The sequence below is a fragment of the Gossypium raimondii genome, chromosome 8 (assembly GCF_025698545.1).
Source record: "Gossypium raimondii isolate GPD5lz chromosome 8, ASM2569854v1, whole genome shotgun sequence".
Lineage (NCBI taxonomy): Eukaryota > Viridiplantae > Streptophyta > Magnoliopsida > Malvales > Malvaceae > Gossypium > Gossypium raimondii.
The window spans coordinates 44,596,032-44,623,893 of record NC_068572.1 but is presented as its reverse complement, the minus strand read 5'-3'; the positions used below and the strand labels follow the sequence as shown (position 1 = coordinate 44,623,893).

At 30.1% G+C, this 27,862-nt stretch overlaps 1 protein-coding gene across 1 annotated transcript; it reads right to left on the bottom strand.

The window, feature by feature from the left end:
* Positions 1–12,794: 12,794 nt before the first annotated feature.
* On the bottom strand, positions 12,795–15,280 carry LOC105791582 (protein CELLULOSE SYNTHASE INTERACTIVE 1). Its single transcript, XM_012619701.2, has one exon. It carries the CDS (start codon positions 14,621–14,623, stop codon positions 12,941–12,943), a length of 1,683 nt encoding a protein of 560 aa, XP_012475155.1. The 5' UTR covers positions 14,624–15,280; the 3' UTR covers positions 12,795–12,940.
* Between the last annotated feature and the right edge of the window lie 12,582 nt (positions 15,281–27,862).

Genomic DNA, 27,862 nt, shown 5'->3' with positions numbered 1-27,862 from the left:
TATGTTTTTAAAATCCTGATACCATAAGCTAGCCACCGATGTTATTTTTCGGTACTGCTTAAGATTTTAGATGATATCATTGTTGATTAGTTAAAGCTTTAATGACTAATTTCATAGATTTTTAGGTTAGAAGTGAAAAAGGACTAAATTGTGAAGTAATTATTTTTTTGACAAAAATTGTGAAGTAATTGTTGATTTTGAGCAATAGGGACTAAATTTGACAAATTCAAAAGTTTGGGGTATAATTGAGAAATAAAGAGTTGAATTTGGCTTAAAGTGAACTTGGTATAAAAATTTGGGGTTAAACGTGAAAGTTAGGCTAGTCCCGATTTTAAGAACTAAATTGAATAAAGTGCATAAGTTATGTAAATTCGCAATTAAATGTGAAATTGTTTGTGTATTGATTATATGTATGGTTTATTTATTTCCGTAGCTAACGTCGACCGAATTCCTCGAAAAATAAGGGAAAAGACAAGGTCGTTGGCGAATAGCTCGGAGTTTAAGGTTTGTGTTTCTATAATCCGAACTAATTTACATTTTGTTGCATATTGTTTTGTTGTTCATGGTAAGCATTGAGGTGACATTTTTTGTTCAATTGAGCTTAATTGAATCAGGTGAAGATTATAAAAACTCAATTATGTATATTTGAGAAATATATGTATTTTTATAAATGTATTAATTGAATATAAAAATATATTAGGATATTATGGTTGTTATTGATATGAATAAATGTATATATATATATATATATATGTTAAGAATAAATGTGGATTGGAAACATTGGTTGGTATTAAAATATGAAACAAAAACCCTATTAACTGTTCGAGCTAAGTCGAATATAGATAGAATGCCATAGGATAGGAAAAGTTTAGGGTTACTTCGACTACGAGTCATTGAGGCACTGGGTGTCAATTTACTTCGGTTAAACCGATGAGACACTAGGTGTCAACTCATTATAGAGTTGGGCGTAATTATTTGCTTCAGATTTATCCAATAAGGCATTGGGTGCCAAACTGGTATGTCAATTGGATTCATCCGTCCGAGTCTGAGTTGTGTTAATAGGGAAAATAAATGGAAATTTGAATTATTAAATTAATATGAACAATATTATTGAAGTGAAAATGCTATTGAAATAGCAAGTGATGGGAATGAAATGTGTTTTTGGAAATCAAATGGGGAATGGATATGTATGAGTTAAGTTTGCCATGTAAAGGTATTTGTAAAATGTTTAAAGTAAAATAATGTTTGTATGGGTTTGTATATTTGAATTGATATTAATATAAGTTTAGCTAATTTTAATTTGAGCATGCACATGTATTTATACATACACATTCAATTTGGTATGCTATAAAATGAAAGTATTGGTATCCTAATGTGGAATGGTATGATATGGTAAGTTTAAATGTTGAAGTGCAAAATGAATATATGCATATTCATACGATAATGAAAGCTTTTGGCATGAATGTGTATATGAAATGGCTAAAGTTTGAACTTGAATTGATTGTATGCATTTTATTAATGCTTGTGTTATATTGACTTGAATCATGAAAGTACCACTAAGCTTTATCGCTCAGTGTATGGTTTGTATACTCCATACGTGGGTTTAGGTGGATCTCGAAGTCCCGAGACCTGATTTAACATCTTTCCAGTTGTCCTCGAATCAACAAAGTTTGTATAGTTCTTTTCGTATAAGAAAATGACATGTACCTAGGACTAAGCCGAGTTTTAGGCTACATATGGTCTATTTTTGTGTAATTGAGTAATGGATAAATGTTATTGTAATAGTTTATGCATAGCTAAGGCTTATTTGGGTGGAATCATGAAAATTCTCATATATGTATAGTATTGTTGTCATTTTGAGTCTTGGGATAAAACATATTTGGTTAATTGGCAGGTGAAACCAAAGGTGATTGGAATTGTTGTATTCTACCTACAGAGTCGCAACACCACCCCATGTATGTTGTGACACTAGCCTTCATTGTCGCAACGCCAACTCGGTGAAATTTTAGAAACTTTACATTTTAGTCCTAAAGTAGTAAAGTAAGTCTACTATTTTGGAGGTTGCAATATCATACCTTTGAAGTCGCGACTCCAACCTGTAATATTTTGAAAACTTTGTAACTTAGTCCTCAAATGGTTTCGTTTTATTAAAAGAGCTTTCATAAGCTTGGATAAAAACCAAATCAGAGAATATTTTATAATATGATGATGTAATGAATATGTTGATGAATATAGATTATTGAATCAATAGAAAATTGTGGCTATAGTTGCTTCAGCAACGAATGTGACATCTTATAGCTCAGTTCTGGCGATAGGGTTGGGTATGGGGTGTTACAGAAACATTTGGTGCGAGGAAATGATGAAAGATATTACAGAAAATGCAGAAAGAGAAACTTTATGTCTGTAGTGTGTCACTCACGTTCAAATCAAATATTTTGGGTTACAGAGTTCCATAGACTCAGCGAGGGTATTATCGAGGGATCGTACCGTGTATACCTGAGACAAAGGATCTACGACTGTCAGAGATTTCAAGCACTTTATTTTCCACACGCACATATAATTGTTGCATGTGCTTCAACACATCTAGATTGCATGAGGTATGTTGATGAAGTGTGAAAACTAAAATAGATATATAAAGTATGGAAGTTTGAATTCCCACCAGTCCCAAATGAAAGTATGCGGTTGTCTGTTTTGAGCTCTCCATTCGAATTGCTACAGAATATTGTGTTGCGTCTGTAACACCCCCAACCCGTATCCCTCACCGGAACCGGGTTATGGAGCATTACAAATCATTACCAGACATTTTGGTACAAATGCAAAAATTATAAGTTTATTTAACATTCACGTCACAATTTAATCTTATCATCCCTTATTTAATATCCACTTAAATAACAACTTAAACATATTATTCCTTAATCACAATATAACATACATATATTTTAACATAAAGTAACCAATGTAATCATTAATTTTGTTACAATTATTTTGTAAAATGACATATATGACATCCTAGGTACATGCCATTACCAAAAGAAATGTTCACCACTACAATTAGTTCGGAATCGGCTTTAGATGTTGATTCAACGATCTGACTTTAACTTAACCTGCGCACGGAAAGAATCGTACGCTGAGTATGGGTATACTCATTGGTATTACCATAATTCAAATTTATAACATTAATCGATAAATTATATACATTTAATTTATGTCTACAATCATTCATTAATTATCTCATACTTTAAATCAACTTGATAATTAATAACAATAAGCAATATTTCAAATCTTGTATTTAATTGCATTCATACCTTATTTCACTATCTCAAATCCATTGGATTTTTCACATCTCATTCTAATAGTTGATTTCAATTCATATACAATTCATTCAATTTATCATGTATTCAATATCAATTCTATTGCAATTTGTACTCACCAATATCATATAACGAAATTTACTCTTAATTACATCATGAGCCTTAGGTTCATATCTTCAAATCTCATATCTTGATTTTTAATTCACATATCAATTCACAATTTCACTTTCTCATTTCTTTCCATAGCTCAATCAATCACACTTATTCAAATTTTCTCATTTCAATTATTTACCCCTATTAACAAGACTCGGACCTTGGTGGATATACGGATCCAACCAAACACACCAGAATGGCACCCAGTGCGTCATCGGATAGTTCGAAGCAATAAAGTGACACTCAGTGTCTCATCGACTCGAGGTCAAAGTATCCCTGAACTCTTCCAATCCTATGGCATGCCAACCATATTCGACTCAGCCCGACTAGTTAATAGGGTTTCCGAATCACATTTCAATTCAATCACTTTCTCATACTTTCAATTCAAATCATTCCAATTTAATCACAATTTAATTCAGTACATTTTTCACTTTGCAATCAGTACACCATCAAATGCTCATACATATTCATACTTCATTTTAATTTCATTCAATTCACAATTTCTCATGTTCACAATTCAAATCAATATTTCAATCCAATAAGCATTTCAATACCACATTAATTCTTTTAATTCAAATCATATCACTAGTAATTTCCATTCAATTCACATACAATTAAATATCATTTAATTCAATATTGATATTCACCTTATTTTATTTACTAAACATATTATTCAAAACTCACAATTACTATTAATAAATTCAATACCAATACGCATTTTCATTTAATTCAATCATGATACTTACTTTAATTTGCTTATCATGTATATTAATTTAAATTTTAACAATTAATAATTAAATTCTAATTATAGTAATACTAACCGAAATTTTCTCGAATCACTTCTTGTCCACCTTCTCATTTCCTTTCTCGGACAATGACTCTTGCACGATATTAGCTACGTAATTAAACAATTAAAAATCATTAATACACAATTTCATCAAAATATTTCCATTTATACCTAAACTTTACCTAAATTCTAATTTAATCCCTTATCAATACTAATTTTATTTTCTCAATCTCTCTTAATTCTTACTATAAACTCATTTTAACTCTTCAATTTCACCATAAATCTCTAATTTCAAACTTCTCTCAATTTAGTCCCTACTATTCAAAACTTATGTTTTATTTTACAAATCAACCCTTTACTAACTTCTAACTTGAAATTCAATCAATTTAACCCCTAATTCATCAATTAGTTCAACATAACTCATGTCTAAAAATCTACCATCTTTCAAAATTTCAGCACGTACTTAATAGTATTTTGTTCTAGAACTCCAAAACTCAAAAATTATAAGAAAATGACTTAATTTAACTTACCAATTAAACTTCAAGCTTGAAATCTCTAATTTTCCCTTTATCCTTCTTTCCATTTTCTTTCCGTCCTATTTTCGTTTGCTCTCTGTTTCTTTCCATTCTGTTTCCTTTTGTTTGTTCTTTTATTATATAATAAAAATATAATATTATTTAATTAAATAATAAGTAAATATGTAATAATTACTAATATATGTATTTTATTTTTCACATGTCATCATATGCACCATACATTTGTCAATTTTTTGTTTATTTAAAATATAAAATATAATAAAATTAATATAATAAAATAATAATATACTTTATAATAAAATAATATATTTATATATATTTAAAAATAAAAAAATCTAAGATTTTTATCATGCATATGCCGACTCAACTTTAGAAAATGCATAATTTCCTATTTGGTCCTTTTAACTTTTCTTTAATCTATAATTAAACTTTTATCTCTATTGCAGTTTAATCCTTTTCATAATTAACCTCAATTTAGACAAATTCACTTAATTAAAACCTAATTAAATACATAGCTAACTTCGTAAATATTTAATAATATTTACGATTCCGATTATCGAACGAAGTCCCGAGAATACATTTTTTCAATTCAGGTCCTTTTTAATCAATTAACAATCGAAATATTAAAATTTCTTAATGAAAATTTAATACTACCTAATGAAACTCCGTAAATATTTATAAAAATATTTACGGCTCAGTTTATAATATCGAGGTCTCGATACCTCGTTTTTTACCCAATTTACCTAATAATTTCTTTTAAATCACAAAATTCACTAATTCAAAAATATTTCTAAAATCACGCTTAACTTATAATTATTAATTAATAAATTTTCTAAATTTTTCATCTGATTTAGTGATCTCAAATTACTATTCTGACACTACTGAAAATTGGGTTGTTACAGCGTCGCAAGCCAAAAGGTCTACCAAAATCTAGTTTGATACACAAAAATATGGATATTCAGGACAAGATAGACAACCGAAGTTATGCAGTTATTGTAGGATATTCAGAAGATAGACATTTAAATTACTATCGAATATTGAGTTGCGTCGCAAGCCAAAAGGTCGACTAAAATCTAGTTTGATACACAACAATATGGATATTCAAGAGAAGATAGACAACCAAAGTTATGCAATTGTTGTAGGAACCTAGGGCATAGTAAGACAACATGTCCGCCTTTGGGGGTAACATTGAGTCGAGGATCGAGTTAAAAAAAATTAGTCATTTTTTTATAAACATAAAAAAACAATTTATTCATTTTTTGGGAAAATTGTAAATAAATATATTATTGATGTAAAAATACAATACAATACAAATAATTTATTCATTTTTTTGGTAAATTGTAAATAAATATATTATTGATGTAAAAATATAATACAATTATTTTTAATTTTTTTATAAACTTACAAAGTAAAAAAAAACATTTTTTTTATAAAATGTGAATAAGTAGATTATGTATGTAAAAATTCAATACAATACAAATTAAAAGTTCACAAACTAAATGATGATGTATATGACAAAATTTTAAAATAAAAAAATCATCTCTTATCAACCTAAATGTGTGCCACAACTTGGTGAGTTTCGGTTACGAGGAGGATTTCTTCACGGTTGCGGTTCAGGCTCATCATCTTCATCTTCATCTTCATCTCCAGCTCTACCTTGATCTTGATCTTGATCTTCATCTCTAACATTATCTTAATCTTCATCTTGTTCTACTGTGCTAGATTGCATTTGTATCCTAAGTTGCCATCGTATATATTTGGTTGTACTAATAGGTGGTTGAGAAGATGAGTCACCTCTGAACAACAGTGATTTTGAAGGTGTTTGCGACACTATCGATGGAAAATATGGTGTTGAACAACCCAATTGGGTAAAAAAGTCAGAATTGTAGGCGATGGAAGATACATTGATGTTGTTGATGAAAATGTAATATGCTCTTGCGAATGGAGGTGGTGCAAAAAAAATCCTAGAGAAAGTCTTGATGCATGGTATGATGGTGCATAATGCGGTGCTTATGTGAAAAACATGGGGTTAGTAAAAGCACTAGAAAAATATGAACCATACTAACTGAGAGGTGATGCACCCATCGATATAGAATTCAAGTTTCGAGTTGATGATAATGAACTCAAGCATGTACTCCTGATCGCGACCTTATGTTGGGTTGTGTTTAGGGGTGTTCAAATTTCAGTTAAAATCAAATTGATCGGTTAAACCGAACTAATTCAGTTAATCAGTCGGTTAACCGATCTAATTTGGTCGGAGGTCGGTTAATAGTTTTTGAAAGTTCGGTTATCAGTTAATTGGGTTCACAATCGGGTAATAAATCGAATTAACCGAACTTTCAAAAAATCAATATTATATATTACATATATCAAGCTTAGCTAGTTAGCCCACCCAAGCCCCAACCACTAGCCCACCAATAAATCCAATCCAATATTAAAAATCCATAAACCACTAACCCTACCCCATTAACCTTAATCCAACCCAAAAATCTCTAACCTAAAACAAAAAAGATCCCCAATCCTAGAACCCTAATCACTAATCAGTTATCTCATTCCCATTTATCTTCATCGTCATCACTCATCTCCTCAAATATCTAGCTTCCTCTGAAATCTCCCTATTACCGAGTGCCGACAGCCACCAATCACCACTGACCACAGTAACCCAACGCAGTGGCGCACCTTCACCGTCCGATCACTTCACTCATGCACCTTCTTCATTGTCGTTGCTCACGTCATTGCTGGAACCCCTTTTTCCTTCAAGTGTGATGCTATTAATTGAGGTGTTTGTTTGTTAAATCTGGTTTCTTTTTATTGATTTCTTTTTGGGTTTTTTAAAATATTTCTTTTTTGTTTGTTAAACTGTTAAGTTTAATTGAGTAGAAAGTAGAAACTACCTGGATGATATTTATTAAATTAAAAAAATTATTATAAAAGTTATATCTTTTATTTGAGAATTTGATCTTACTCACTTATAGACCCTTTTCTTTGGTCCTAGTAGTCTTTATTTGGAAAAATGCTTCATAAATGTACTGCTGCCTGAACTTTGAATAAGGGTACTTTTACATGTTTGAAATGAACATTTCATGTATTACAGTTTTTTGGTCAATCCATTCAACTAGGATTATAATGTGCTTATAATTTATCTCTAAAAAATATTTGTCCCTTCCTAGGTATATGAAGGGAATTGAGTACTGGTGGCTAGGGAAAATGAAAAAGGTTGGAGGGCTAGCATGTCTAAAACTACCCTGACTTCTCATAAACATTAAATCTTAGTTCTCAATTTCATGGTAGTAGAATGCTGCAGGACAACTGTGCTTTATGATGAATTGAAGATTACAATTTCAGTCTAATATTGTGAGCTTTTACAAGATTAGATGTTTTTGTCCAATATTTAGTGTGAAGAATTTGTCAAAAAGAATATATCAATCACTTTTGATTATTTTTATTAATCTCTAGTTTAGAGACATGTCTAATGAAATATATTTAATGGATTTAAGGCATGAGGTTGAATAAATTAAAGGTATGTTATTCATTTAAGTGCTTTTACTACCCTTATCTTAAAAGAGCCATTATAGCTCAATGTCCTTGTTCCACTATACTTTTGGAATTTGCTTGCCTATTCAATCCTTTTTTTTTTTTTTATGATTTTGTAGCATCCAGTGACTTTGAATTCTGAAACTCAATGTTCCAGGTCATAAAGAATCAGCAAAAGATCAAGACCCTTCCAATCCAATCTGATTCCACCTTTCATATTTACATTAGCATTACATAACTTTCAATTTTGTGGCTATTTCAAATTATATTAACTTTGAAAACTCATCATTATCTGAGCCTTAAACATGATACTCACTATTGATTCAGTTAATTCGGTTAAATAAACATTACCAATTTATTCTTTTGATATGTTATATACTTGTTTTAACAAAAAAACAAAAACAAAAGCATAAAAATTTCGGTTAATTCGGTTAACTGACCAAATTAATCGAAATAGTTCAGTTTGGTTTTTTTTTTTTTAATTTTGGTTCAGTTAACGGTTAAGGGTTTAAAGTGTTCGGTTAGTTCTAGTTCAGTTCAGTTAACCGATCAGTTAATCGATTGAACACCTCTAATCGTGTTGGCTTTCTATGACGAAATTGTCTACTCCTTTCCTCTTCCAAAAATAGATATGGCTTACCTTAGAGTCTAAACTATGTCATGTAATCTGAAGACGTCGCCAAATCCGGTCGAACAATTGGTTCATACATAGGCATGTAATCATACCTATGTTTCCAGATTTAGATATACTTGAAATGAAATTTAGGCCAATCTTCATCGATTCTCCCCCGCAAGTCAATCTTGTGAAGTTCATTGAACTCCTAGGTGAGGGCGAAGTACTTTGCATAAAGACAAACTGACACATTAATCGATCAGATTTGTGCATCTTAACTATTGCAAAAACTATCAATGGGCTTTGACTTGCCAGATATTGCGATTCGTCAAAAATTCAGTTGGGATGCATTCTTAAATTCTTGGATTAGAGTATGACATCCATTTAACTACAGTATGGGATTATAAATTTTATTACGTACCTAATATTTATTTTCAAATCCTTACATAATTATTATATAATTAAAAAATTCAAAAACTAACCTCGGCTTCTGATTGTTGATCTAACAATAATCGGATATCTACAAGTTCATTCGGGATACCCATATGACAAGCATCATTTTTCCACCTATTCAAATAATATGTTATTCCAAAAATATAATAGTGAAAAAAAGTAATATGATAACTATATTATTAAATGAATCTTACCTTATTACGAGTGAGAATTTATAAGGGAAGTTTACTTAGGGACGTAAAAATAGTAAGCGATATCATGCCCATGATTGAAGGAGTATACAATCACCGATTTTTATTTTTTATGCTTTAGTTTCCCGACACATCTCTCGATACAGTGGAGCCAAGACAGTTGATCCCTAACTGATTCATCGGGCTTCTTTTAAGTTGATTAGTTATAGGAACCACTTTTAAGTCGAGATTTATCTGGCATTAGAAAAGCCCTCATCAACCTTAGTATGAATGCTCGAGTGAATTGTTGTCTTTCAATCGCACTAAAAGAGTTGTTGAGATGTGAGAAATTATCTTCTAGCCATTTCATTTCTATCCCGCTAACATTAAACTTGTCTGACACATTGCCTAATAGATGGTGGCAAATTGCACTCCAATCACCAATACGCACTACCCCCATATGACTAGCCCATCAACCGGTAAATAGAGTTGTAATGGCATATCCTCAAGTGTAATCGTACACTCACTGCACGAAAGATGGTGTCTTGGGTCTCCATCTTTCTAGCAAAGCTCTGGTAAGTGGGGGCTCCAATTTAGTCTTGCCGAGCATACGAGACACGTGCAAGAATCTCGCTCGCCTCTTCCAAGTGTTGTTCAATAACACACGATGCTCTCGCACTTAAATTGTGTATCTATGTCTCGATAATTCAATCTTTGTCCTGATTATATAAACATAAAAAAAATAAAAATATTAACAACTAATAATTATATTAATTCAAATAAAAAAATATAATAATAATTTCTTACCATTTGTAATTGGACGCTGAAAATGTGTTTGTGATCCAAACGAATTAGAGGCATTGACATTTTAAAATTATGAAAATAAAATAAATTATAAAATAAAAAAAATTGAGAGAAGAAGAATTTAAAAGAAATTGAATGAAAAAAAATGAGAATAAAGGAATTAAGAGAATTGAGGGAATATGATTGAATAAAAAAAATAGACAAGGTATATATAAGGGAAAAAAACAACTGTTGGAGAGAAAAATAGCCATTGGTGAACTAGTCGTTGGTCCCAACGGTTAAAAAATAAATAACTGTGATTTTCTAATCGTTGGGAGCCCAATAGTTTATATAAAGGTTTTTTTAAATGCGGTCTTGGGACGAGGCAACGCCACATGACGCTTCACGTCACAGGAAAGCATGTCCAATTAGGCATGTTTTTTCCCGGCCGCGTCACTTGAAAGCACGTCATACAAGACGTGTTTTTGCTTTCTCTCTCAAAAAAACGACACATTTCCTTAATTTTTGTAAAAAATGACCTAAATCTCTAAAAAAAATTTTAAAAATTGGCATATACCCCTAATTTTGTCAAGAACCTTTTATCGTGTTTTTTTTTTCTTTATAATGTTGAAGAGCTTTTGCATAGAGAACTCTTTAAAGAAAATCTTTCTTTTCTACTGGAAGATTTCTTTGGAATGCCCTTGATAGATCGGCATCCACTCCGCTTAGGTGCAAAAGAATGCATGCAATTGGTCCTTTTTCCCTGTGAACTCAACCGAATAATTTTATAAGGTATTAACAATATGTGTAGTTATATGAGGTATGAACGTAAAACGAGAATGAAATATAGAAAGAAATAATAAGCAATCATATAATTAAGTATGACTCTAGCTTTAAATATATGGAAAGTAAATATTTTTAATATAATCTTTTCATTTGGGTTTTCTACCTAAATAATATTAGAAAAAAATACCTAAATGGCATGTACCAAAATGGTACATTCAAATGGGTGGAGGGTGGTGCATTGGCGGCACCACCTTGATTCTGACACAATTTCATTAAAAAAAAAGATATAGAGGTGTGGTGCTTATCTGATAGGCGGCACACCTAATATTACCCCCCACACTCCCCCATCCAGCTCATTTTAAATATTTATCAAAATACCTAAATTTTATATATTGCTTTTAATTACAAAAAAATATCAAACAGTTTTGTCCACATCATATTTTTTGCTATACTACATTAACAAAATAAATATATCTTATAAATTCCAACTCAGTGGTCCCATTCACAAATTTCATCTCAATGGTTTAATATTTTACCTACGTAAAAAGCAAAAAAGTTGTATTAAAATAATAAAATAACATGCCAATAAAAAATTAACAAAAACATAACATAAACGATACATAATAAATACGAATATTATTATTATTTTAAAATGATAATAAATAAAATGTTTTGATTTAAAATATAATATATATAATGACATGTCAACTTAATTATTGTCAAAAAAATATGCATAGAACTTTAAAAGAAATTTCATTTTAATATTTATAAAAACATAAAATAAAATTTAAAACATAAACTCTTATTCTCAATTATAAAATGTTAAAAATTAGAACATATAAACTAATTCCTAATTTATCTCATAAATCCCAAATTCCAAATTCCATATTAATGGTCTCATCTTTTACTCACATAAAAATAAAAAAAATTAAAAAATCAAAATAACATGCCAAATAAATTTCATAAAAATAAATCTAATCAACCTAAAACACACATAACAAATAAATTACATAAAAAACAAAACATTCTTTGTACATAACATAAATAGGCTTTTTACTTCAATAAACATTAAAAATAAATTATGAAAGAATGAAAATATAAAATAAATACAAACATACCTTAATAGCTCTTTTTAACCAAATAATACCTTACAAAAATGAGCCAGATGGGGAGCGGGGGTGGGGGGAATACTAGGTGTGCCGCCTATCAGATAGGGGTCACTGGTGCCGCCACCTCTATACCCCTTTTTTTAACGAAATTGTGTCAAAATCAGGATGGTGTCGCCTATGCACCACCCTCCACTCATTTGAATGTACCATTTTAGTACATAATTCTTGCAACATGCCATTTAGGTTTTTTTTTTTTAAATATTATTTGAGTAAAAAACCCTTTTCATTTTCTTGGTCAATTTATAAATAGAAACTTTGAATATTTAAATAAAAAAGTCATAAATTAATTATAAATTAAATACAAGTTTTAATATCTATAAACCCGAATTTTCTTTTTATTCATAGTTTGCTATCTACAATATTTCAATCCTTAAAGTAGAAGATTATTATCACAGCAACCGTATTATTTAAGAGTTGAGTCAATAAGCATATATTTTAATTTTATAATTAATTTCTATTACAATTTCTTAATTTTATACGATCATATGTGTAAATAAAATTTCACAGAACTTCACCATTTCATTACTAATTTTTTAAAAACCTTGACACTGGAGAGCATGGATTAACATTAACTACTCTGTTTCATTCAGACAATGAAACATTAAACATCGTACAAACAGAATACTTGCATTCCTTCTTCCTCTTCTACTTCCGGCTGAACAAACTTCTAAGCCTCCCTCTCTGTAACCTCTCGAGGAGCTTCTTCGCACCCGGGATTTCCATCTCCGACAGCTTCTTCAGATACCCTATCGCCCCATATGAGATCATAAGCTTCTTGCATTTCTTACTTGTCGACAGCAATGCAAGGCAGGAAACTGCGTACTTCTTTGCGGTATTTTGTGGACTTGGATCGAGCAGCTGGACTAGATATGGCACACTTTTATCGTCCTTTTTGACTTCTCGGCGATTTGGAGAGATGGTTAGCAAGCTCGAAAGCGCTTGTGAAGCCGTTTCTCTAGCATTATTCGATTTAGCCTCGAGCATTTTAATAAGGAGAGTGATGCACCCGGCTTCACCCACCAGCTTTTTCGTTTCGATTGAGTTGCAAACACGACAGATGGCCGCCGCAGCGGCTGTTTGTGCGCCCAGCGATCCAGATTTGAGAACATGGACTAATCGAGGGAGGAAACCGAGTGACATCAGAACTTCTCTCGGAACCGAACCAACCAAATTCCTCAAGGCTCCAACTGCGGATTCTTGGGGCAGAGGACCATCAAGGTATGCCAATAGGCTTCTAATTCCGCCTTCTGCGATAACGGACCTTCTCAGACTCTCGTTTCCGGCAGTCAGATTCTGCAAGCACTCCGCAGCGTATTCTTTCGATCCCAACAAAATTCCGTGCTCGAGGAGATCGATCGTCACCTTTATAATACCTTCCTCAGCTAGTATTTGTCGAACCTCGGGGACAGCTGATATGTTTTTCAATGTACTAGCTGCTGCAGCCTGTGAAACAGAGTCTCCGGTCTGGCACATTTCGATCAGCGGTCGAACCCCACCGTGGCCGACAATCGCTCGGGCTGTTTCGGCAGTCATCGATAACCTCTGCAGCGAAATAGTTGCCTTCTCTTTACCAACTGTGTTGCCAGATTCAACAAGCCGTATGAGAGGTGGCAAAACGCCTTCCGAAACAAGCCAGGCCTCGCAACTTCCAGATTCCGCGAGTGAGCAGATGACGGTCACCGTCGTTTGCCGGATAATAGGAGAAGTTGCCGTTAGCAACTGGACTAAAGCAGCAACGTTACTCCGACCCATAACCGACAATACGCTCTTTTCATCCTCCCTCATGACCTCAACAAGGCTGTCAAGAGCTTTGTGCTTTGCTTCCAAGTGACCGATCTGGAGCCGCGCAAGCAATTCCTTTAGAGGGCCGTATGTTGCTGTATTCAATTCCAATGTAGAGCTGACGAACGATAAAGGCAATGTAGCTTCGCCTAGTACACCGGTCTTGATCAGAAGTCCGCAATCTCGTAAGTTCAGATCCAACTTCCCCGATAGCGCATCGAGATCGCTCTGCATCTTAAGCTTCCCCTCGTACTTCTCTTTCAAGCATAAATCCGCCAATTCAATCACTTCCTTCAATGTCTTCAAAACAGCCTGCAATTGTTCCTTACAAAGAGCATTTTTCGAAAAGCAAGGATGGGTCGACAAGTCCGATAAGCACGAAGGGATTCGCTCCAGTTTCGATATTATCACCTTCCACCTACCGGGAAACCCTTTCACTTCCCTTGCCTTATCAACTGCCATCGGAACAAGCTTTTGCGCGTGCGATAACCAATCCTCGGCCGACCGATTCTCATCGGAAACCCCGTTTTCGGTACCTTCTCTCATGATTTTAGATATGAATTTTTTATCAAAATGATCACTTCAGCTAATCAAGTGAAATTGGACTATGGCACCCAGCAAGCCGAAAAAGGAACAAAAATGAAAAACCACCTTTTTTTTTTCTAAGGATCAAAGAAAGCAAACTAAAACAAGTTGAAGGACCATTGAACCAACCTTTTTAAGATTCAGGTACCCCCCAAAATTCTCTCTTTTATTTTTTTCTCCAGAAAAAACCCACTGTAGCTCAATCCTCAGACAATGTTTCTAAGGATCAGAAACAAACAAACCACGCTTTTCAAAATGGAAATAAAAACTCTATTTTTTTTCTTCACTCTGAATTCGGAACCTGCAAGGCAGTGATACTTCCAAAATCAGCAATCAGATTGCTACCATAAATACACAGAAAACCCTTTTTTTTTTTTTCCGTTTACTTTAAACTATGAAGATGAGCACCAGCTCCTCAGCTCAAGTTTGAAAACTCAAAAACAAGAAAGACCCATGTTTTTAAAAGTATTCCAGCTCCAAAAAAACCACCAGAAACAGACAAAGAAAAAAAATACACTATAGCAACGATCACAATGAGATTCAAAAATCAAACTTCTTTGAAATCCTTTTCTATGTTCTCTCTCTCTCTCTCTCTGTGTCAGGTTCTCTCAGATTTTTGGGTCTCCTCACTGTAAAAAGATGGAAAAAAAAAATCGGGTTTTACCGGTTACAAGGAGCTTTTAAAATGTCGAGTAACTTTGGGGATGGTACGGTTGTGATTGTGGGGTTAGGAATATAGAGGATTCGACCGTTTGGAATTTGGATGAAATTTGAAATTTTGTTTTGTTTTGGTTTTTTCGAATTCTATTTACGTTATCGATGGGTTTTTTTCTTGCCACGTGTGCTATAGAGACAGATAGGACTTTTTTTTAATTTTCTATTCTAAAAGTAAGTTTATGATTAATATCGATGGCACGTGTTTGAGCACAGATTATTGGGAAAAGTGAAGGTTGGTTTCATACAACGCACTTCGGTCTGGGATTGAAATTATTTTGAAATTATTTTTAAAAAAAAATGATTTCAGTGAAATAAGTACAATTTTAATGTGCGATGATGTTTCACCATCTTGTTAATAACAAAAATAACAAATTATTTTTTAACAAAATTTAAAATTCAGTTTTAATTTAGTTTTCAGAATAACTATGAAGTATAGATCTTTCTCCTAGGCAACTCAAATTTGATATTGGAACATATTTAAAATACATTGATTAAATTATAATTATTATTATAAAATAAATAGATAGGGCGTAAAGAATAAAGAGAATGAGAGAGTAAAGATAGAACGTATTTTATTGATCAAACGGAATATTTACAAAGTTTCTCCAAAACCTTTATTTATAAGCATAAGAAGTATAAATAAAGTAGAGATCTACTACTAATGACTATTAGAATTTAAAATACATTAAAACTTATCTTGATCTTGATGGACATCCATTTAATAAGATATTCATAACACTCCCCATTGGATGTCCATTGATAGATAATGTGTCTTGTTAAAACCTTATTAAGATAAAAGCCCTGTAAGAAAAATAGTGAAGGAAAAATAGTACTTATATCTATAATACGCATAATATATTGCATCGTTTAAAAACCTTATCAATAAAACCCAATGGGACAAAATCTTGGTTAAGGGAAAAATAGTACAACGCGTATTTACTCCCTATCATGAAAACATCACATACTTTCACATATGCTACATATTCAATCTTGATTATTAGTCTTTTAAATTATTATTTGAATGTATTTGCTAAGCATTTATATCACAATTCTTTTGAAAGTCATGAGTAAGGGAAATTTTGGGAAAATATATTTTGATCTCTTCAAGAGTTTCAACAATAATCATAACAAACTTTTATCATGATCCTCTATAAAAATACAAATAGGTATTTTGGATCATTTTATAATCTTTTTAACTACTATTGGCTAAGTCAAAATTACCACATATGTTCAATTAGTTCAATTCATATAAATGCACAATTTCCGGGAATTTCAATATGCTTCTAGCATTCTAAATCCTTTAAAGATTTTAATATAAACTTTACTATATAGTGATTCATAAAAGGTTGTAACAACAATCATTAGACATAAGTTAAATATTTCATGAATTGCCGTTTAATAATATATCTAAAGGTTATTGTATCCACCACAAAAAATATTATATCTTTTCATAATAAATGTGGGATTTAGCAAAAACTTCAAATTTTATTCCATTTTTGTAAAACTATTTCATCTGTACCCTAATTGGCTTTATACCTTTATATATTTCGATTGTTGGTCCAAAAACTCCACGAATTTAATTGTACTTAAGTTGCGTCTTTCTATTTTGACCAATTTATTCCATATCTATATTTCTCAATAGATTTATTCAAGATCCTCCTTTTATTTCATTATTTCAACAAAAATATTACATGCAAAATCATTGTTGACCACTTTTATTATCGGTTCAACATTTTCTCAAATTGACATAACTTATCGAGATATTGTATTTTCACAATTTTAATCTTCAATTTTAGGTACCTAAATCTCTTCTGGAGTTTTACTTATTAGTTATGTCTTGGGTCTCTTTTGGAGCATTCGCCTTTACTATATGACCATCTAGATTTATTGGTTTCTTTTATGAGAATTTTCATATATGGAACTTGTAATGAGTTATCATTGTTGAATTCTGGTTCAAATTACTCTCCCCCTTAACTCATTACAAGTTATTATTTCTCTCCCCCTAATGCCGGGAAAACTACCAAATCAAAATAGTAATCACAAATCACGTCATAATTGAATCTCCAATACATTTAAAACATATAATAATACAAGGAGACTTGTAATTAATATATATCCCAACTTTCTTTGAGTATTCACTCATCTTTGTTGTGGTGGAGCAATTGGAACATATACGCACATATAAAAATTCAAAGATGAGAATTATTTAGCTCTTCACCAAAAATCAATTGTAATTGGGAGTATTTATAACTTATTGACTTGATACGTATAACACGTTGTAACAGCCCGATTTTTAATGATGTCGGAAACAGTGGTTCGAGGCTACCAAATCCGGCGAGTAAGCTCGTAAATTTTATTATTTAATATTTACGAGTCAAATATGGTTTACAAAAATTTTGAATTAGTAATTTATGTCTTATAATGAATTATTAGATTCGAGTGATAAAACCCTAGTTCAAGTGGTTTTAGAAAATGAGGTATCGAGACCTCGTTTCTATAAACCGAGCCACAAATATTTTTATAAATATTTACAGAGTGTGATTAAGGTAGTATTAAAGTTTCGTTAAAATATTTTAACATTTCGATAGTTAATTAATTAAAAGGACTAAACGAAAAAGGTGCAAAACTTGCTAATTATAATAATAAAGTGACTAAATGCCTTGATTAATAAATAAAAGGACCTAAATAGCAATTATGCCTAAATGAAAATATGAGGCCGCATAACATGGAAGAAAGTAATAAAATAAAGCCATTAATGGCAAAATTATAATTAAATTGAAATTAAAATAAAATAAAAGTGAAATTAGAAAGTTTCTAAGCAATTCTTTATTCTTCTCCCAATTTTCAGTTAAAAAATAGACATGGGAGATCTCCTTGAGTTGGTTCTTCAATTTTTCTTCATGTGAGTTCAATTCTTATCTGTTTCTTTTAATTTTTATATTTTGAGATTATTACAATTAGATCCAATTAAATCTTACTTTAGTTTTTGATTTTTTAAAGATTGTGAATGCTTCCATTAATGAATATATATTATTTTAGTTATTAAATTATGAATTTGAGATGTTTTTGGTATTTAAAAGTATTTTATTAAGTAATTTTGATGAATTTTTGATTTGGTACTAATTTGTTGAAATAGTAAAAATACAAGGGTTTGTTGTGAAATAATTTAAAATTGGGCTGTATTGAATGCCATGAATATTTTTATATCATTTTTGCATTAAAATGGTTAATTTGCATGATTGGGCTCGGGGACTAAATTGAATAAAAGTAAAATTTTAGGGGTAATTTTGTAAAAATGTCAAAAATGACCAAATTGAATGAAATGAATTGTTTTATTATTTAAGTTAATAAATTGAATGAAATTAATTTAGATCAAGATCGGGTGGAAAATCGAGGGAAATGGAAAATTACCAAAATGCCCCTAAATCTTGGTATTTCTGTAATTTAGCCTAGAAAGTTCGTATGAACTATATTTTGTATAATTTTGATTAAAGTGAATATTATTTTGTGATGAATATTATATATATGTGTGTGTATGTTCTATTGTTGGAATTGAATTATTATTGGAAATATATTATCGAATTTAATACTCAGTTTGGATTGAATGCGAGATTTGAGTACTTTCGTAAATTGGTGTATAGTGGTATTGGAGGGAGACATCAAAATATTACCCAATTAAATCGGGGTTCTGCATCTGTTACGAACTCTCGTGTTTTATTTTCTATTTGGAGTGATTTGGGTGGATCAAATCTCACGAGCTTCTATTCAACTCTTATGAGCTTCTATTGGTGTGTTCTGGTGGACTAGCTCTATGAGCTTTTGTTGATGATGTACTCTTATCCGTAAGTCGTTATTCGTATGGAAAATCTCGATAAGGTAAATTGTTAAATGAATTTGAAAGATTTGTTAATTATTGAATATTGACCCGAACATAAATGAAAATGAGATATGTTTTGACTAAATGAGATACATGAGTTATGTACTCATGAATTGAATATTGAATGGCTAATGCCAATGTATAAAAAATTGTGGTTTGATATGTGAATAGCTATTTATATAGCAATTGCGTGAATTGGGACATTGTTAATCAAATAAAAGATGTTAGCATGTGCAATTTGACTATTTGACACTTTGTTATTGAATTGAATTCAAGTTGATTGAATGGATTGAAATTGATATATATATATATATATATATTGAATGTATTGATTATTTGAATTGAAATGAATATTGTTTGTATTTGAAAAATGAATTGGAACCCTATTAACTGTATCAGGCTGAGTAGGATATAGATGGCATGCCATAGGATTGGAAGAGTTCAAGGATTTCTTCGACTTCGAGTCGATGAGACACCGGGTTTCAATTTATTACTTCAGATTTATTCGATGAGGCACTGGGTGCCAACTTACTTCAGTTTAATCGATGAGACGCTGGGTGTCAATTTACTACTTCAAATTATCCGATGAGGCACTGGGTGTCAAACTGATATGTTTGGTTAGATCCGTGTATCTGTCCGAGTCCGAGTCGTGTTAATAGGGGTAATTAAATAAAACGGTACTATGATTGATATTGGATTATATTGTATGAGAATTGAAAATGGGATAGTGATTTGAAACATGAAAATGAGTTATATACATAAATGTACTAACTTGTGTATTAATGATGGTGATTAGGCTTAGGTCAAGCTTGAGATTATAATTGATGTATATACTTATGTCTAGTATTATACAAATGCAACTGTAAGTTCATAATTGAAATGTGATATGATGAAAAAGGGATTGATGAGTTGATTAATGTACTTATATATATGAGAAATTATGTATGTTATGGTTGAACTTACCTATGCTATGAATAAATATATTAATTAGTTAATTGATGTTGTTATTTAAGTTTATATTTAATAAATAGAATGGTAAAGAAGTAAAGGAAGTTATTCATAGTTTTATGAAAAGGTTAATGATGGTGTATAATGTTTATAAAATCCTATTAAATTAAAAGTGAATATATATATATATATATATATATGATGTTGATAGACTTACTCATTTATGAGTGGTGGTTATGTAGTTGATAAATCTTGAGGCATTGGTATAGCTTTATATTTAATATATAAAATTTATTATTGAATTGGAATATTATGTTTAAAGTTAGTACAAGCTTACTAAGCATTCATTGCTTACGTACTTGTTTATCCTTTATTTCACAAATTATCAGAAGCTCGATTGGGTTGGATGCTTGTCAGAGTTATATCACACTATCCATCGGTTCTATCGATACTTTTGAATGTTTTGATTTTAGTTATAATGGCATGTATAGGTTATTCTGGTTAAATGTTGGTCTATATGTGTTTTGTTGAGATTAGTCATATATTTGGTTTGTGTTTTGGTATTTTAGTATGTGCTTAATTTGCCTTATAATGTTGTTGTGTGGAATAATAAAAGACAAAATAGTAGTTGAAAATGCATATAAGGTATGTTTTATAACTTGGTGCGATTTGGCACTATGTTATAATAAGTGTATATGTATTTTATGCTATTGAATAAGTGGTACAACAGTACCAAATTGTAAGTTTTAGTAAATGATTGACATGTTATGTATTAATGCGATTAGACATAAAAGTTAGTTGATTACTTGGTTACATGGTATATATGGTTAAACATAATTGTATTGGTCATTTAAGATGCCTAAGGGCATATTGATTTTATATGAATATACTACATGTTTAGGGATTGATTTTAGATGCTATAATATGACTTGTTTATATATACAATATTGATTGTAGGTTGACATCAAATTGGGTGAGAAAAATAGCTTATAAAATAACCTATTTTTATCCACATGGTCAGAGACACGGGCGTGTGTCTCAGTCATGTGTGACACACGGTCAGGTGACACGGGCATGTGTCCCTTGTGGCTTGTAAAGGTTTGCAAGTTATTATGTTCACACAGCCTAGCACACGGGCGTGTGGTTTGGCCATGTGACCCCTGCAGCTTTGAAAGTTTTTAATGTATTCCGAAAAATTTTCTAAGTTTCAGAATTAGTCCCGACTTATTTCTAACACGTATTTTGGGCCTCGAGGGCTCAAATAAAGGACAATATGTATGAGTTTGATTGGTTTCTGACATGAATTTATGTTATATGAAATGATAAAATTTCTGTCTGTTTGATCTGTATACTCCGGTAATGCTTCGTAACCCGATTTCGGCGAGGGATGCGGGTTGGGGGTGTTACACACGTAAATTGACATAATCTCATGTTGAAATAGGAAGTTTAGTTCTCATAAGTCATGGTTTAGACATTAACTAGATGTGTTCAATCAATAATTTCTTTAAACCATTATGCGCATAAATAACAAACTTTTACAAAAGTTTTTCAAACTCAATCAATAAAAGACTGAGATATTAACTCATCATAATTAGCAAAATGAATTGTCTTAATTGCATTATCTAAAATTAATTATTTAAATAAGCAATCTTACGAACGACAAGTTGCAAGTTAGTAACACATATTTGATTATTTTGTAGATGCATATACCAAAATCATATAATATCAAAACCATCCACATGGTGTATGAATGAACCCATATTCATTTTAGAAATGTAAGACATTAAATCTCAACTTTAGCTAGTGAGTTTCTAACAATCTATTTTCATTGAGAACAAGCAACAAATGAGAATTCTTTAAATTAAAGAATCTTCTGGTTCTTTAATGAATGTCCATATGAATTCTCAATTAATTTTCGCATCATATATGATCTAGGATGGCTGAACTGGTTACGCCAAGTAGTAAATGTATTTATATCAGTAAACTTCCGGTTTACTTTAATATGTGTTTCAATTGTACTAAATTGTAACAAATTGATACGTTTACTATCATTCCTTTTACCATGTATCCACATATAAGTACTATTGGGACATTTGCTATTGGAAATGTCTAAATCAATGTGAAGTCTATAATGTCACTAAGTTAATAAATTTAATTTCTAAATAATTATATGCAATATTCGCTTCAAGGAATATGCCAAAATCTTCAAATGCAGGCATTTGGTCTAGTGGTATGATTCTCGCTTTGAGTGTGAGAGGTCCCGAGTTCGATTTAAAATACTTTTAAAATCTTTTTAACAAGAGTTTTGCATAATCAGTTAACTATCAAGAATAACTGTCTACGTCATGTATAGAAACAAGCATATATTAAATATATCAATAAAAGTCACATCTCAAACAAAAAATATGACATAATGAAAAATTAGCAATATTTTTTTCATAATCATCATCATAAACATGCATGAAATTTAATTCAAAATCCAACCATTCATGCTCATAGAACTTTTCATTTACAATTGCTCATGTTATTTCTCTAAATAATTAACAAATATAAAACGTATGTGTCGACACCATTTTTATTTTGAAAAAAGGGGTCGACTTGGATTTTGAAAAAAAATGAAAATGGGAGTCGCCACCGATCCTTTTTATTTAAGTGTGATCGGATCACCTCAAAAAGTGATTATTTTTAATAAGCAATTTGACTTTATTAAAACAATGATTTTGGTCCACGAAATTCAGAAAAATGGGTTCGGGAGTCGGTTACGTACGAGGAAGGATTAGCACCCTCGTAACGCCCAAAAATTGGTACCTAGTTAATTAATTAATGTCTTAATGTCGAAAATTGAAAACTTTGAAGAGATTTAAAATACGATCTTTTGGTTTTTTTTTAAACTTATATAAAACAAGTTACTCGATAAGACCCTCTCATTTCGAAAAGAGAAAATGTCACAACCAATGAGTTAGGGCATGATATTTCACTTCCTCAAAAACGAGCTTGTCCAAAAAAACTCGTTCAATAAAATTTAAAAGGATATTCAATTGTTTAAGTCAGATAAAGGAATCGCAGCCCAATACGTTAGGGGACAATTTCTCAAAATTCTAAACATTGAATATTACATTTATTATTTTTAGAAAAAATCCTCATCTCGAGAAAAGAACGTGTCATATCCAATGCGTTAGGACACAACGTATTGAATTCTCGATAATGAGCTTTTTATTTATGTTTTGATTAAAGAGCATTCTCGATTATTCAGATTCAACGAAAGAGTTGGAACCCAATACGTTAGGGCTCAATCCTCTTGAAGATTCCAAATACCGAGTATTGCCTTTATTTTTCAAAATTTTCTCTTTATACGAATTTGGGTAACAATTATATAATAGAGTAACAATTTTGATAATGTAAATATAAATAGCATGATCAAGAACAAAAATAATAATAATAATAATGAAAAGATAAATAAAAAAACAAATCAATCATGTATACACAATATCAAGTAAATAAACAAATAAAACCGAAGCATTTAAAGAATATAATAATAATAATAATAATAATAATAATAATAATAATAATAATAATAATAATAATAATAATGGTCATGTGAATAAATAAATAAATAAATAAACATCAAGTAAAGCAATAATAATAACAAAGAAAATAGATAAAAATTATAAAATATAAAAATATATATATGTACATATAAGAAAAATATATATGTGTGAATTATAAAAAATAAAATATAAAAAATAAAATATACATATTTTAATATGTAAAATATATATATAAGTATGTATATAAAATTATGAAATATAGAAAATATAAATAAAAGTAAAAATTAATAAATGTGTACGTATATGTATATATTATAAAACGTATGTATGTATACATGCATATATATAACAAAATTTGAAATTTAAAGGCATAAAAAGTAAATAATAAGGATACAAGATTAATGATGCCACATAATAGTGTTAATAATATTAAAATAATTAATTTAATAATAAAAATTAAAATAACAAATAGAGGATTAAATAGCATCAATAATCAAAGACCAATGAATTTAAAATAAAAAATATAAGGCAAAATAAAATGTGAACAAATTTGAAAATAATGAACTTGAAAGTTGAAAATGAATAGTAAGGGAAAAAGAGATTTGAAATCAACAATATACAAATCAATAAATAAATTATACACAAATCAACAAAATAAGAACAAGCCACAGAAAATAAGAACGCAAGAGAGAGAAAAATTGAGTGAATACTCTTAATAATTATTATTACTCCCCACTCAAGTGTTTTACAATGAAGGGAGAGACCTCTATTTATAGTTGAGCCTCCCCAAATCCAACGGTACCGGTTAATTACATCAATGGCTAAGATTAAAGGATATCTACAAATTAAATCTCTAAGATTACAAAATCATATCTTCTAAGATTGCATATCATATCTTCTAAGATTGCATATCATATCTAAGATTGCATATCCTTGAAGATTATGTTTCCATATGTGTCAAACTTGCAGATAGACCTTCAACCTTTTCAAGTAATGGGCCATTCCGATCGAGCCAAATGATATAATTTTGGACTGGACTTGGACTCTGTTTTATTATTTTGGGGTTTTTTTTTGTGAGCCCGGGCTAAATTGGCCTATTACAGTATGAACTACTACTTTTAACAATTCTTTGAACTAAATCAAATCCGAATAACCATAAAATTCATTGGTTTATTAACACAAATTTGTATACTAGATATATTTTAATCAAATATATTATTTAATTATAAAACCTGCTATAGCGACATAAATAAATCAGTTAATATTCATTTTCATGAACAAATGAGATGCTTAAAACAATATGTAACCCATGTAATCAAAATTTAAAAGAAGACAATCTCAAATATTTAAACTATATATCAAGTTGATTTAATATTTAAAGATGTACCTTTTTTTTTGCGTTGAGTCTTGACGATTTTATCAAAAAGTAAGAAAATTAAACTCCAGAGTATACTTTGAATCCAATCAAAATCTATTAATAACAAACTTTGAGAGTGAATCTTATTTTCTAGGTGTACAACAGTACATAACCAATGACTTTTCATACATAAGTTTTCTCTCTTACAAATTCTCATCAATAATATTTTTCCACGTAATTTTAATTGAGAACTTATTATGAATACTGTAGAGTTATACCAACAGTTTTTTTTAAAAAAAAACTTGCAACTTTAGGTGAATCCAACCATTACGAGTTTTAGATAGAATTACCATTCTATTGCTCATAAGTAGATCTTTCATAGTCAAATATTTTGCTTTCAATCCCTTAATGGGGATGATGACAAAAGATCACAAAGATAGTCGCAATTAATTCAATTTAATAACAAGAGTAACCAATAACTCAATCCTCCCTTTGTTCATCCTTTCAAAATACATATTTATAGCAATAGTGATTCATATGAAATATAATTTTTCTTCATTCATAATCTCAATATGATATCCATTATAATGAATATCTGTTAAAACTAATGCATTAACCCTTACAAATTTTGTGCGTTTTAGATGTTGATATATTAGCTCTTATAGAGCTTTCAACTAATTTTGTACTATCAAATATTGGAATAATATTAATTTGTTTCAATACCAAATAAGATAAATATTTTCTATCTGTAATGATAGAATTCATTACTACATTCTCATATCCTTCCTCAAAAATATCAACAAAACAAAATATTTGGGCATATACCACATATGTGGCCAATAATCTTTCATATCACATTGATAACATAAGTTATCTTTACCCTTTGAAGAGTTATCTTGAGAACTCTCATTGTTTTCTTATTTATTACTATGTTCCCACTTTTAGTGGTCCATAATTATATCTTTTATTTTCTTTATATTTGCATTCACTTCAAGGGATGTAACAAATCTAGTAGGATAGACTTCTAAATACCTCCATTGATTTTTATTTCATAATCACCATCACAAGCATACGTGAGTTTCAAATCAAAATTTATCTATTCATGTGTCATGATTAGTCTCCAATTATAATAAACATGATATAATAAATAAATCATAGTAAAATATACCGAAGATCTTTAACATCATCGTCATCACCCGACTATTATCACGAGCACTATTGCAAGTAGTAAAACAACTTTGTTTTTGTAATAACATTTATAATCTAATAGTAAAAGATCATTTAATAAACAAAATTAAAATTTTGTGTACAATGCTTGAAAGTTATTTGATATACATTGTACCAAATTTCAATTTCACATATATGTTATAAAATCTTATGAAGCTTCTAATCAAATATTTATAAATTCAATTTAAAAGATATAATAGAATCATTCAACATTTGCAAGTTAATAAGACTCAATAGATCCTATCAACTTTCCCTTTAATCAACTATGGTAGGTTAATAACACTTTCCACCATAATTTTAATCAAATTACAATAATATTTAACAACAAGAATTTAATAATCAAATCTTTAAACATCTAAATATTATGCACGCTATAATTTAATAAAAGAATCTTAGTTTAAAAGAAACATTAAAGTAATAATATTTTTTCCATAAAATAATTTTACTAAAAATCAATCAATAAAGGAGAAAAACATACATAAAGATTATATAAATTTCTTTGCATAAAAGGGCATAAAAATTTAAATATTTATGTGTACCTGAGTGGTTAAAGGCTCTAATGATTACTCATAGTGCGCAGGCCTCAATTGAAATAGTAGCAGCTCTAAGAGGCAATCAACAACAATAAATTTTGAGATATTTTTGTGACTTATGGAGAAAAATAATTAAAAGAGAATCGTGTTGATAACGTGTTATAAAATAAATAGACAGAGAGTAAAGAGAAAGCGTATTTTATTGATCAATCGGAATATTTACAAAGCTTTTCTAAAGCCTCTATTTATAAGCATAAGAAGTATAAATGAAGTAGAGATCTATTACTAATGACTATTAGAATTTAAAGTATATCAAAACTTATCTTGACCTTGATGGACATCCACTTAATAAGATATTCATAACAATTATGTATTTAACATACTAAGAAAAAATAATTCTATTAAATTTTATTAATATAGGTTTTTAATATGCTAAATTCATATTGTCCATACAATAAATAACATGTATTTATAATTTGATTTATTGGGAATCGACCCGTATAAACAACGAGATAATAAATGTGGAAAGAATGAATACAAATATTTTACGTGGAAAATCCTCAAATAGAGAAAAATCACAGGCAAATGAGGCTACGACTTTTCACTAAATGAGTAAACAAACGGGAGTACAATATGGAAACAACTAACTTAAATGTACTAAACGTACATTATCCAAAGCCTCAAATACAAAGCTTAAAATCTCAAAGAGTAAATCGGTAAATAAAACCCTAAATCTCATAAGATACTTATAAAAAGGGGTATAAAATACTCTCCATAATTACCATTAAACTCTCACCAAAACTCATATGTAACTACATCTTGTCGATCCTAAGGAAAAACCTTTTTTCTTATTGGCCTCACAAAACAAGGATACAATGCCCCTTTAAATAAGCTAAGATTAGAGTTATAATCATACTAAAATATCTTTAAAATAATCAAAATTTAACTAGAAGAAGAATACGAGACATACTCCACATTATTTATATGGAAATT